Source organism: Etheostoma spectabile, chromosome 13, assembly GCF_008692095.1.
Source record: "Etheostoma spectabile isolate EspeVRDwgs_2016 chromosome 13, UIUC_Espe_1.0, whole genome shotgun sequence".
NCBI lineage: Eukaryota > Metazoa > Chordata > Actinopteri > Perciformes > Percidae > Etheostoma > Etheostoma spectabile.
The window spans coordinates 28,286,718-28,300,998 of NC_045745.1; the positions used below are offsets into that span (position 1 = coordinate 28,286,718).

Below are 14,281 nucleotides of genomic sequence, written 5' to 3' on the forward strand. Positions count from 1 at the left end.
AACTTGGGTAATTAAAAGCCGAGAACGACAAGATTAAAAACATTACTCTCCACAGCTGAGGTTGAAAAACTGTGGGTTCCCGGATCCAGATTCCCATCCACCTCACCTGTGATTCAATTATAAACTCTAATTAGAACCCACAAACAGGTGCGCAGGTGACGTAAAACAACAATTACCTCACAGACCAATCGCGGAAATGGCTTCAGATATTACCCAGTGGCATTGTTTGTGGACAGATTGCCACTACATACATGTTTGTTGTAGGACTTTTGCGATGCTTGTGGTATTTAATCGGTAACGACGCTGTTTTAAAACCACAGTTGTAGTCGCTTACACCAAAAAGCTAATCATTGTCATTGATTACAACAGTAGTTTCTGTGAGGACCTATCACATTTGACACCACCGGAATAAAATGCATTTTGTTACAAAAGTTTTAGGCTAAGCTAAATTCTACATATACAGTACATGTTTAATCTTGAATGCATCACGGTATTCACTTCATTTCTTTATTTTCAAACAGCCCTGGCTAAACTGAAAAAGAAAAAGTGTAATACATCCATATTTGAAGCTTATGAGTGGTTTTGAGAGGCACATGCACGGAATACATTTGTAGAGTAAACATCACCAAGAAATACATTTAATATGCATCACATAACCACCATTTACTACAAATATTAGGTCTAAGTAACATCATGCTAGCATACACTGAGGAAGTAAGAGTGCACACTGAACATTTAAATTAGATTATTGAAAGATTCCCTGTGGAGTTTTAGAATGAAGAGCTGTTTTTCCTATAAGCAAGTCCCTGTTTTTTTTCACGAGTACGCACAAGCTCGGTGACGCGGGATACAGTCCTACCAACGGTGTCACAATATTCCACTGACATACACGTAGCGGCAACGTGCCCACATCTGTTATATTGTGCCAGCAAAGGCGGAGAAGAGAAAGACTGCAAGACAATAAATATGGATGTAAAAAAAAAAAAAAAGAAATACTGGATTTAAAATACTTTCAAAATCAGCTTTGTAAATATTTCATGAGGAAGGAAAGGCTTTAGACAAGGATACACAATGCATTTTGGTAAGTAACACTAAATGTAAACATGACTTGTCTTTTTACGAGAAAACTCCACAGGGTCCATTTGACTGGATGCTCTCACATCATTTTGAAGTTATCTTTATCATTTGAGGTAATTTGGAGCCAACAAAATATGTTGAAAGGCAATTTTTGTAAAGCGTTCCTCTGGAATTGGGAATAGATAAAGGGGTATGTATGTATGTTCATCTGACAGGACTGTGGGGTTACTTCAGACCAAAAAGGTTGGGAACCACTGCTTCATTCTGTTCCAATCCAACATACAGTACAGCATATATCAATACATATTTTCCATCCATCTGGAAAATAAACCCTTCTTTGAATCTTGATCCTACAGAAGTGTGCGCCCACATGGGATTCCCTAAAGACTAGATTGCAGTTTGCAAGGCTAAGGTGGAGGCGTCCTCCTCCACACCGGTTTGATGGTGAGACTGCTGCAAATTACTCATGACACTTCCTCTGATGACATTTTTCAACCTCTTCCCTGTTGAATAGCATCTCTAGCCGCCCCCCTATACCATCCATCCACCACCCAACACGCATTAATTTCGCCCTCTATTCGTGTCACAATAGCACAGCAGAGATTGCTGCCTCCTGGCTTCACCTGATTGACCCTTTGAGCAGGTGCTGGATCTGATCCAATCACAGTCAATCTTCTTTAAACATTTCATTCTTTAAGCAGAACAGGGGCTCAAAATTCCATCATTCAATGACCCGATCAGTTGCCGATAACACAATCAAGCCAATCCCGGCTTATCCCGAGGGAGCCATTTCAGGAGGGACAGCTGGGAGATGAGACTTCAGACCTACAGAAAGGTGTCAATCTCCCCGGATCCACAGCTCTCTTTGTGAGCCTCCTATACAGCACAGCATCTAGTTGTTGGAGGAAGGGCGTCTGACAGGTATTTCAAAGGATCAGCATGAGTCAAAAATCTATTTAATCTTTTGTTAAAGGTCTGAAAATTCCGTAACCTGAAGTAAAAACACTTGCATTAACACACACCCGTTTGCGCCCTTATACAAAGGCAGAGACGCACACACAAAAAAAAATGATGTGAATAGTACAGCTCAATTCTTCAGTGGCCATTTAAAAGCTATTCTATTGGAAATGTTGCTGGGCCACTGGGCAAATAAAGGTCAAGGGGGATATGAAATAGTTTGTCTAACCGGCCCTTTTCCCCAGTGTGTCCCTGCAGCACCGCAGCCGTATCCACATTCATAGCCAATTCATTTATATTGCTCTGCCCTTCTCACTGCTAGTCTCAGCCACTAACTACAAGTGACTGCAATGAGATTGAAGCCTCCGGCTAAATCTCCACTGCAAGGCACATGCTCCATCATTGCTGCTCTGATCACTCCTTATAATCACTGGAACCACACTATATCCTCAACTGATTGGGTGCGTCGCAGCAGAGAGGAAACAATCACAGAATGTCAGCAGATGATGGACACCAGCACGTTGGAGTAGTTGTGGTCACTGTGAGCTGCCATGTAAATGGCATGCAAATGTGCACCTGCACTAGCTGAGGAAGTGGAATAAAGGACTGTGGTCTTTTGATTAGGTTATTTTCGCTCATATAAAGTGTATTTTTTATGCAATAATCATCCATGTTTCCCATTTCTGACAATGAACATGAAGCAATTGTGTTTTTTAACTGTTGCTTTCCTCGAGGCTTCCATCACTTCAATACAAGTCCAAAGTCCATTCAATTTGCACCTCCACAGATTCCAGTTTAAGCCCTGTGTATGTGTTATCACTAGAAGAGCTTAATTGTATTGTCAGCAAAGGAAAAAAATGTATTCTGCAATCCAAAAGATAAAACAAAAAACAACGCCATCAATGGCACATCAATGATTATTGGTGATTTGTGATCCCTGCCAAGTGACTTAGAAGCACTTTGTATGGGCTGAAACAAAAAGTAGCTCAGGTCCAAGTTTCTAACAAGCAATGCCACTGTACATTTGAATAATACAAAAGGGCTAAGAAGCACACTACAGAAACAGATTTTACAACAATATGTACCACGGTTGTTAATTGTCATTTACATTTTACATAAAATACCTGAACATCTCCAATGTTAGGCCTAAGCACTTGGAACGCTATGCAAAACGAATTCATACAGTCTTTACAGACGGTCACACAGTTCTTTTTCTGCCATTTACAAAATCTAAGGGCATGCAAAATGTCAGCCGCGGTATTAGATTACCAGCCCCAGAATGAATTTCATGCACTAACCAAGGAATCTTTTTCTGATGCTTTTGTAATTTCCTCTCATCTGCTTCCTCCCAGTGACAGTATGAGAGAGGTATGCAGATGCTTGACTGGCCAGAGGTGAAACACGACGGGAACAGCGTGCTGCTGTAGGCAGGTCTCTTTTCTGTATTCTGACAATGATCTCTGTCTATCCACTCACTCATATCGATTTCTTTCCAATGTCCTCCAACAGGTGTCATCACTCGTTTTTTTCCCCCCCCTGAGATGAGGCCATTGTCTCATCTTAGGACTCCAGGCTCTGCTTTGCTTGTCTAAGTAGTGACCTTTGTGTGTCTACCTTTATCCTTTCTGAGCCCAGTGGCAGTGAACTAGTTAAGCTCCTCCTCATCCTCCTCCCATTCAGCTCCACCTCTAGCATCTGGCTCTGGACCAGTGGAGCATGAGAACCAGGACAGCCTGGACATAAAGGGACGATTGTGGCAGCCCAGTGACATGGAAGAGGAGTGCCAGTGGACAGGAGTTCAGAAACCGAGTCAGTGAGCAGCAGTTGTTTCAGCTTAGCACAATAAGGGCACTATGAGATGCACTTAAAAGCTGATTACAATAAACCAATGAGGAAGCATTAGCCACCCCAGCTAATTATGCCTTTAACTGCCTTTTTCATGCCCGGGCAGGGCTCTGCTGGTACGTCAGATCCAAATTTATAAGGTGTCATCACACCAACTCCCATTTTTAATCAAGGGCTTGCCTCAGCGGAACAATTTTGTGGTAAGTTTTTTTGTTGACAAGGTGTTTGATGTATTGGAAAATAAAAGGGCATTTTATGTTAGCATACAAAAAAAAAAAAAGAATACTTACGAGATCAACATAACATGCAACTAATTAAGCCACTGCACTGAGTTGGTTTTACAAGTGTGTAGATCCTCAGACTAGTACAATGGTAACATTTTACAACTCGAGGCGGCCTCTAGCTCAAGCAGTGGGAGCGTTTGACCCTATGGTATGGGTCCTGCAGCGGCCCGGGTTTGGATCCAACCGGAGGCCCTTTGTTGCATGTCATCCCTATCTCTCTCCCTCTTTTCTTTTTTATTCACTTTCACTAATAAATGGAACAAAATACTTGCAAGAAACCCTACAAGCGAATCTGCTTTTAAGCTGCTCCTGACCTTTGACCTTAGAGCAAGCGCAGTCTCTGAAGGAGGCAAAGTATATCAAAATTATAAGAACCTTTGGAGAATAACTTTTAAAAAGTCATTACTGTCACCTCTGTAAGCAGATATTTTTGGGGGTGAGGGAATCTGCTAGTATGCAAACCACAGAGGAAAGGTAAATGCATTACAACTACTTACAAATGTTACTGTAAACATAACACAATTATAACGTGAAAATGACTACAAAATGGCAACGCTTGCAAGGCCTATATATGAGGAAAAAACAAAAAATGGGATCTCTGAGGGCTAGCATTGTCTTCCCTCACAATTTACCAGTTTGCACAATAGCACATAATAGCATGCACAGCACACAGATTCATTTGACTTTATTGCAAGACAGAAATAGCAGCAGCAGCAGCAGCAGCCTCCAGTTAAGAGTCCTTCAATATAAAGGGAGGCCAGGCAGCGCTGATAACATTGTCTCATTTGGCTTGCAGTGCTAAGGTGCAGTGTGCCGCCTGAGAAAAAAAAGGCAGGATGTGGCTACTATTAGGCAGGTAATGGGATCCATCTGAGATGCATTAGAATCAGTCAAACAGAACCACACTTCAGTTCCGTTCAAATGACTGTCACAATCACTTCAAATGCACACCTTCACCATGTACTGTAGGCGAGAAAAAAAAAAAAGAAGAGAGACGTGGATGTGGCTGTGGAGGAGCTCCTCTGAAGTTGTGCCAGGTCTCGAGCATGTGCTCTTTCCTAATGGTGACGGCTGGGAGAGTGGCAGTGAGACTGATGTGCATGAGAGCTGTCAGCCTCTCCCCATAACAAATGCCACCTCTCCTCTTGACAGAATAGAGACAGAAGGGAGGGATTGAAGGGGAAGGAGGGAGGGGAGGTGTGGAGGTTACCGACAGAACCTGTGACCCAACTGTGGCCACACCAGCTGTTACCCCTCCACTGCCACCCAATCACTGCCGCCATCTCTGTGGACCACATCCTGCTAATTGGCCTATGCTGCCTAGCGCGCACACACGCACACGCACACGCACACGCACACGCACACGCACACACACACACACACACACACACACACACACACACACACACACACACACACAAATAATATCTGTGAAATGGCTTGTCCCAGTGAGGAAGAACATTTGCCAGTGCCTTAAGCTGTAGTTGCGTGATGATTGATAAGTGCTCCAAAACATACTTTCCAGAAATACAAATGACTAGCTGCCCTGTGACCATGTCAGCTAATGTCCCCCTTGACATGCACATAGGCAGACAGAGAGAACGAAAGACGGACTTATGCCTGACTGACAGAGTGACACACATACTGCAACCAAGATTCTATGAAGGGGAAACTGAATTAATTGGTTTTCCCTTTCTGTGGTTAAGTCCTCAGAGTGGTGTGTATGTGACAATAATGGTAGGTTGCAGTGACAGGCAGGTTATTTAATAAATCCTGGGATATGTAAGGCAGAAAGGAAGGACCCACACCAAACAGAAGAGAAAAATCATACTCATTCTTTTTGCTATAGTCCACTATATACTTAGATTTCCTTTTTTGCTGAAGACACTCAAATCTGCGCACACACACATATACATGTACACACGCACGCACGCACGCACACCCTAATCATGCACCCACATAAATGCACTTAATCGCTGACACACTCACGCATGGCAAGAGCAGTACTGCAGACACATCCAAGCATGCACAAGTAGGCTATAAAAGTACACACAGAAACATGCACAATATCTTGCTCAATCAGGCTGATTTGTTTGTTTCCTCCTAAGCATTTGAGGATTTCTCAAGGAGGAAAAAAAACTTTGTATAATCAAGTCAATTATGTCATTCAATCAAGTTGAAAATCATTTTTGAGCCCTTTCTCAGATCCATTGATTGCAAAGTCGTGCTGAATATTTGCTGGCTGCTTTCTATTGTGCAAATAGAGCCATCTTTATTTAGAACGGCAGACCACGCCATGCCGAGGTCCTTAATGCCACTTCCACAGATAAAGAGCAAAACAAAGTCCTTCACCTTGCTCACTTTCAGTCAAGAAAATAACACAGGGCTCAATGGGAGAAAGCTGGTTGCATATAGTCTCTGAGCAAAAAAAACCCAACAGTTTCTATTAATTTACAGCAGCTCTTTTGTCTCCTTCAGGACATGGTACATTATGTGCTCAGGAAAAATCCATCCTCAGTGAAATTGTCTAAACTCAAGGTCAAGTGCTGATGTTACAGAGACTGGATCAGCTGAAGGTGACCTTGACTGATGTGGAATATGACATGGGGGAAATGGATCTCCGCTCAGTGTGGGGACATTATCTGTGAAATGCTGTTACTGTATCAAACCCTGTTTGTGTGTGCACACACTCAAGGGGGACAGTGTGTGTGTGTGTGTGTGTGTGTGTGTATGTGTATGTGTATGTGTATGTGTGTGTTGTGTGTGGTGTATGTTATGTGTGTGGTGTGTGTGTGTGTGTGTGTGTGTGTGTGTGTGTGTGTGTGTGTGTGCAGTATGCTGTCTTGTGTGTGAAAGGGTGTGCATATACAGCACTCTGCTGGGGGTATTGGCATGAGAACATGCAGAAACTGCTGCAGCAGACAGAACCAAACAGCTGAATCCGAGTCTCTGCTGAATTAACTTGGCGTGTTTTTCTTTCAGACCACATCACCTTGTTGTTTGTTTAGGGTTTCTTTGCAAAGGGGGGGGGGGGGGGGAGGGTTGTCATGGCAGCTGGTTGTCGTTGCTTGTTTGCTCTGTTAGCAAAATGCATGTTGTTGACCAGGCATGGTGGGCTGTGTGAAGCTATTGCCATATCTTCAGTTATTTGCTTGTCACAATAGAGATTTATTTGTCTTACTCTTAGGAAAGGAGCAAAACTGCTGCCGCTGGCTTCTTTTAAGGCTCAAATTCATGGCTGCTGTAACGATTTGAGTGCTGACCATGTGGTCTAAACCACGGTGACACTGTTAAAGTGACAGGGGGCGCTGTGCACTGCCTGGGTCATTATCAAATTAACACATTTCACTATTGATGATGACATGAATCTCAATTGCTGAAATAATCCAACATCCAACTATACAGCATGCAATAGAGAAGAGTGCTAAAATGTTGGTTATTGTGCATAACACTACATGTATGGAGGGTGATAATAAAAAGCAGTCTTACCTTCCCAAACTGTTCAAAATACTGCTTCACATCTTCCACTACTGTATTGGCTGACAAGCCACCCACAAATATTTTCTTTGTTCTTGTGACCATCTAAAAAGAAAAGGGCGAGAGGAGAATGATCAGTGATGAGGCTTCAAATGAATCGCGCAACACATTTAATGAGGCTTCAAACACACTGAGTGAGCAGCACCTGTGATGGGGGTGGGGGACATAGAGGAGTGAGAGGACACATTGTTGCTAAACAGGAATAAACAGATTCACACAATTGGGTTTCAAAAAACACTAAAGTATTACAGCAAGGCCACAAAAGCTGAAAGTATTGGCAGGAAAAATACTCCTGGCTAAGCAATGCAGTTCTGTGAATTCCACTCACAATGACATTTCAAATTAAGGCTCTAATCAAAACAGACTGTCCCAGAATTAAAGACCTCCATTTCATCCATTAAAGTTACTGTTTATTCGGAAAAACTGAAAAAAAAGAAAAGAAAAAGAAAAAAAAGAAAACAGAAATAATTTATGGACTTTCAAAAAAAACAATTAATGAGTGCTGGAAGATGGAATCAGAGTGCATTAAAGCCTCATTTAGTTTCAAACAGCAAGAATATTAAGGATTATTACCCACGGCATCAAAAAGGGCACGAACATCTGCTGCAGAGAGTGCATACTAAATTTAGGAGGGCAATTTCTCAGGGAAGTACAGCAACACTTCAACGCCAGTGTCAGGGAAAAAAAATAAAAAATCGTGAGGAACTTTTCCTTTTGCACACAATTATAAAAATGAACTAGTACTTATGAAAGGTAACAACAATCTTCAGACTTCTAAACCATCATTTCAGCATAGGTGTCACTTGTAATTAAAACGTATTACCGTGACATTTGAGACAAATCAAACAATATTGAAAAGTATGTTTTATTTATAGATACTGTATTATCTTGTTAAAGTAAGAAACACATTCTCCCATGTATGTCGCATGGACAACTACAAGAAATGATTCCTACCGCAGGCAATACAACTTTAACACGTCATCACCGAGTGGAAGATGAGACTCATATACATCACAACTGCACTAAGTGAAACTTTCGCAATGGGTTTACCTACAGCTTTATTAATACTATATAAGTAGTACATTTTTAGTCCTAACTTGTGTACATTTTAAAAATTTGTAATCTATTCTATTTATTATTTCATGTATATTGTACCCTATTATTTTGTGTATATTCTGTATGTGTGCCTGATATTTTGCTGCTGTAACACTGTAACTTCCCATTTTTGAGATCAATAAAAATCCATCCATCTAATCCTTTCCTAGTACCAAATCTACACTACCTATTGAGAATTTACTGATATAAAGTAATGCGGCAAATGATTTTTGATGCACTGCTCTATAATCTTTCTTGCAAACAAAATAAAAAGGAGGAGAAAAGGCAGCCGAGAAAGTCACAGCTCCGATCTCCATCGGCTCGCCAGAATCAAACAAAAATAAATGGCTGGGGCAGGATAAACATACTCCAGAGATGCACAGCAAACTATCAAGGTCTACCTTGATCAAAATGCTGACCGAGACACTTTCAGTCTATAAAAGAGGCTTAACACTGAGAAAAAAGAAGCAACATTCAGCTAGAGCTGAAGTAACCATCTGTCAAGTGCTTTCCAGGTGCACACAGTCTCACAGGCACATAGCCTGCACATATGCACACAGCCTCCCACACATGGGCCCTCTCTTATTACAGGGATTTTTTTCCTTCTGAGATTTTTCATGTTTTTCTTATTATATTACTTTGTTTTACTACAAATTGCAATAAGCCAACTTTTGTGTAAAAAAAAGAAGAAAAGGAAAAAAAAAAGACATGAATGAAAAATTGTAATAGGCCTACAGTACATTTCAGTGGTCTACATTTACTGGCCTACATTAATAACTCCAATTTAAAAGTGTAAAAGAGAAAAGAGCTCTGCACACAGCATGTCCTGTATGTACTTCAGGGCTGGAGGTGCTGGCAACTGCAAGACAAAAACTTAATCAAAAAAAGTAACCACAAGAGTTCTGTTTTTTTTTTTTTTTAGAGACCATACACTCAACACATTAAAATATGAGCCTTAAATATGCAAACAAAATATCAATATGGCAATATATCCGTCTCCTTCTTCGAGCAATATGAGAATCAATGCGTTGGCGCCAAATATGGATATTTAATTAATAAAATAATGCAGTGAATAAAGAGATAAAACCTACACATAACCTTTTCACAGGCATTTTGTAATTATAGTTACTAGTCTGACTGATATCAAGATGTAGTATTAAAGGATTGTCTAGCAATATATTGATTATTGCAGAATTGCTGTATTGTAACATCATTGGTATTGTGAGCCATGTTCTGAGTATCAGATTGTGTATGGTAGAGTGAGGTACCCTGTGATAATTTCCCACCCCTAATGCAAACACAGTATGTGTAGTACAAAATAGAAAAGTAAAGAAATATTATGCAATATAATATGCAAATGTCATTACAAACAATATAAAAAATACCCTCAAGCAATACACACAAATCTTGTACCACAGGACAAGGTGCCTCTGAATGAATGACCAAATACCCATCCCCATCCTATCATGCTGCCATAAGCAATAGGAGTGTCAGGATTTCAAGTTCATATCCACAATCGATCAAAATGAGCTTTTGAGTTCTATCAAAACCAAAAAAAGATTTTGGATGCCCCCAGTATTTTTTTTCTCTCTCCACCCCCGCATACTTGCACATATCCAAAGAAAACAATAACAGACACAGCGGGTAGCAAGCAGCTAAAGACGCAGAGTAATGTAGGGTAGCCTGTAGCTCGACTATTCCAGACACCATGGCCACTGCCCGAGTGGAAGATGACGGAGAAACAACAGAACTAGAAAAGCTGCCTGCTTCCTTCAAGGCACCAGTGTGGCAACAGTTTGCATTCCCCATGAGTGAGAGTGAGTTACGTAAACAAACAAGAAAGGTAAAGCCTGTGTGCTCAGAGACTCCATGGTGCCTTCAGGTGCACCTTGTTAATCTAATGCTGAATTCATTTGCGCCTCATCAACTATGAAACACTCATTTTTTGCCAAATCTGCCATTTAGTGGCGCTTATTGTGGCACTGGTGTCCCTATTTAAAAAAAAATGTTTAAATCAAAAATTAAAATCGAATCGTGACTTTAAAATTTAAATCAAACTCTTGATTTGGTGAATCATGACACCCCTAATGTGAATGTTATCATGGTAACTGTGCCATACTAATGTGCTGAACTCCATGCATGTAAAATGCTAACATTAGCATGTTAACTGCTAAGATCATGTTACAAGCTAAATGTGCACATACAGTACATTGCTAACATGCATTGTAGCATCTAGTTGTCCAGTAATGATCCCCTTAAAGCTCAAAACACTGTGCCATGTCTGGCAATGTAAAGCTGGGTGTGATGCCCTAAAATGGTCCGTGTACAGAAATTCTGTTTTTGGTGTTTTTCTTTTAGCCCTCCTGATGGTCCGGAAATATAACTAAGTTGTCTCCATTTTTTATTCATCCAACAATTTTATGTTATGCTGTCTAATGAGCGTTATAGGCTCTCAGTGAAGCTTATAGAAGATTATTTTTATTTAAATGAAACTGGTGGACTTGCGACATATCCACTGACCGGTTTAGGGTTATACACTGGCCAAGATCCAACAGCTGCATCATCCCCCCCCCCCCTCCAACCTTTTCCTCCCAACATCATGCCTCAGGCCTCAGAGGTTATCAGCCTTGGATGCTGCCTCCGGCAACCCCAGGCCAGACATCTGCTGATAAACTGGCTGTGCGAGTATTTATCAACATCACTCACTTTTATCATTGCCAATCTAGGTAAAAAAAAAAGAAAGAAAGAAGAAAAAGTCAATGTTCATTGTTGTTTGCCTCTCTGCATCAGCTGTTTTGTCCTCCTTCCCTTCTGGGCCAGCAAGTCCCTGGTCATTTTACGGCCTTTTTCCATCAGGCAACAACCAGTCAACTCTTCAGCCTCGTCCTTATACTTTAACATGTCTGCCCAATAGCTGATTGAGATTGCTTGAGTCCCGGTACAACACAATTACCTTCTCTATTTTTCTATCCTTGGTGACAACAGACAAGCCTTATAGCTTTATATTGTACCCCTCGATGCCTATGGCTATCAGCTATCCCCTGACTCCTTAAAGAACTGCGGTTATTTGGTTTTCAACGTAAACATGCAGCAAGTACAATACCTAAATAACCAAGCCGATTGGATGGAATGACTTGGGAATTGCACTTAATTTGACACAGATCATTTTACATTTTAACAAATTTCGCTACCATTTTCTTTTTTAGCCATATCAGACATTACGCTATAACAACCACTGGGGACCAGACAATTTCCTACACTGCATTTACAGCAACATTAGTGCTGATTATTTGGGTCTGGCTGGTGTAGGATTTAATTTAATTTTTTTTTTTTTTGGTAAGACTTCAATTCAAGCCGACAGATGTAAAAATGGACCACTCTTCAACCCAGTTTTTCCTTTAACCCAATTTCAAACATTCAGTTATTTTTGCACATCCCTAAGAGACAGTAAGGAGAGTTGTGAGTGTGCATGTGCTTACACGTGAATGTGTTTCTAATTTCTTGAGCGTGTGAGGACAGTGCGCGCGAAAGGGCTGCAACAATTACTGCCCTAGTGCATTACCATGGTAATAGAAGGCAAGGCGCAGAAACATACAGAGCGGCAGACATAAATGTAAAAAGCTTCTTGTGCACTCTTACCGACACCTGTTAGCAGTTTCAGACAGAATTAAATGACAAATAGCAATAGCATGAACCTTTCTGTGAGGTCGTCACGAAAAAAAAAGGCTACAGTACAGAAGCTATCTGATGATGCCCATCACTTACACATTTAAGGCTGGCTCTAAACCATTTTTAAATTTCCAGAAGTTAAGAAGAGACTGGATTGATTTTGTGACTCATAAGGCAACCATAATTGCATCTATGCCATCTTAAGTTAAAAAATTGCACAACTCAAACTGACAACATCTGTCTTTTTTCCGAAATTTAACTTAAAGAGTTAGTACTGTACCGTAACAATGTGTAAAAAAAAATTAATAGTTAAAAGAAAAACTGATTCAGGTCAAGTAAATACTGTCCAGTGAGTGCTTAACTCCTTTGTCCATACACCTCAACAATAATATCCTACTCCTAGCCTGCAGCAATCACACACGGTTAGACACTGAGCAGTTGCTGACATCACAAAGAGTAGCCAGGAAAGATGTGGAGGCTATATTACATGGAGCCCAAACCTGACATCCCGTAAATCCCCTGGGCTATTTAAGTTATTCATATCCATCGCACAAAATCATACAAGCATTTATAGTGCATACTTTAGGCCCATTCTTTTCCCCAAAGAAAGATTTACTGTTCTGGTCTTCCACCATGCATCGCTTCGTAGTGTGGGAAAAGGACCCGATAAGGAAAAGGCTGTCTTTATATGTTTCAGAGTGGGATGCCACAGTGCAGGCAATTAGGTACCCAAAATGGCGCAGCCTCATTAGGATGTTAAGTTTGAGGTATGTGCTGTCTAATGTTGAATATTCATATTTTTCATAGATGGATTTTGGGCTTGAGCAATCTGCCTAATCATTTTTGGTATGGTCTGTCTGACTCAGCTCTACGGAGTCAAACAGACTGGTGAAAAGTTGGGACAAAAAAAAATGACATTCACCTTTCTCAGTATGTTAAATGCAATCTTTAAGTGTCCCAGTAACTTTAGGGGGGATTTTCTTTGGCAAACCTTAATAGACAGAGACGGAAACAAAAAATGAAAGCAGACCTCTGACTTACAAAGCAACAAAATCAGTAATTATCGAAGCCACTCAAGGCCAGGCTGATGCACTTTGACTCTGATCTATTGTGTGTGTGTGTGTGTGTGTGTGTGTGTGTGTGTGTGTGTGTGTGTGTGTGTGTGTGTGTGTGTGTGTGTGTGTGTGTGTGTACACTATGAAAGTGAGGGCTGCTGCGAGTTCTGAGGAAGTTGAAAAAGATAAGCCTGTAGCTAATATTGCAGCTTATAATATTATTGTGGAAGTGTTAGGACTTTTACCTGTGGCAGCAAACTAAATTCAAAAAGCCTCTGTGTTGCACCTACAAAAAAAGCTATTAGTGTTTTGAACACGCATGCAGAACAGAAACTGCAAAGACAAAGCGTGAATGTTATCAACTCCCCAAGTGGGATATGAGAGGAGAAGAAAATAGTGTGAAACAATATGAAGAGAAAAATGAATAGGAAGGAGGCAGTGTAACACATGGTGTAAGAAAGAAATGCGTGCAACATATTTATGAAAATTTCTCGGGAAAAAACACTCGGGATCTAATGCTATAAGTATGTTGTCTTTTTCAAATCTGTTCAGATACGCATGACCTTGGACGTAGCAACTAGGTTTTCTTATCTTTAAGACATACATTGGGCCAAAGGTCAGTTATGATACTACGGATTTGCTGCCTGTTTTAGGCACTAAACAGTCAAACTGAGTCGGTTCTAATTTAGTGGTTCGAGGATTTGCACAGGTCAAATGGGAAAAAAGCGGCCCAGGTAATATGCATTTAAAGGTGTTCCTGTT

The 14,281-nt window shown here is 40.8% G+C and overlaps 1 protein-coding gene across 19 annotated transcripts in view; it reads right to left on the bottom strand.

The window, feature by feature from the left end:
- LOC116700939 (RNA-binding protein Musashi homolog 2) overlaps positions 1–14,281 on the bottom strand; it is a 253,670-nt gene that overhangs the window by 172,048 nt on the left and 67,341 nt on the right. For all 19 annotated transcript variants that reach the window (XR_004334769.1, XR_004334767.1, XR_004334768.1 and 16 more), the window contains exon 6: positions 7,653–7,745. Coding sequence is in view for 16 of the 19 variants with exons in the window: in XM_032534429.1 (XP_032390320.1) it covers positions 7,653–7,745 (93 nt within the window). In the remaining 3 variants the exon portion in view is untranslated. The remainder of the gene's footprint in view (positions 1–7,652; positions 7,746–14,281) is intronic.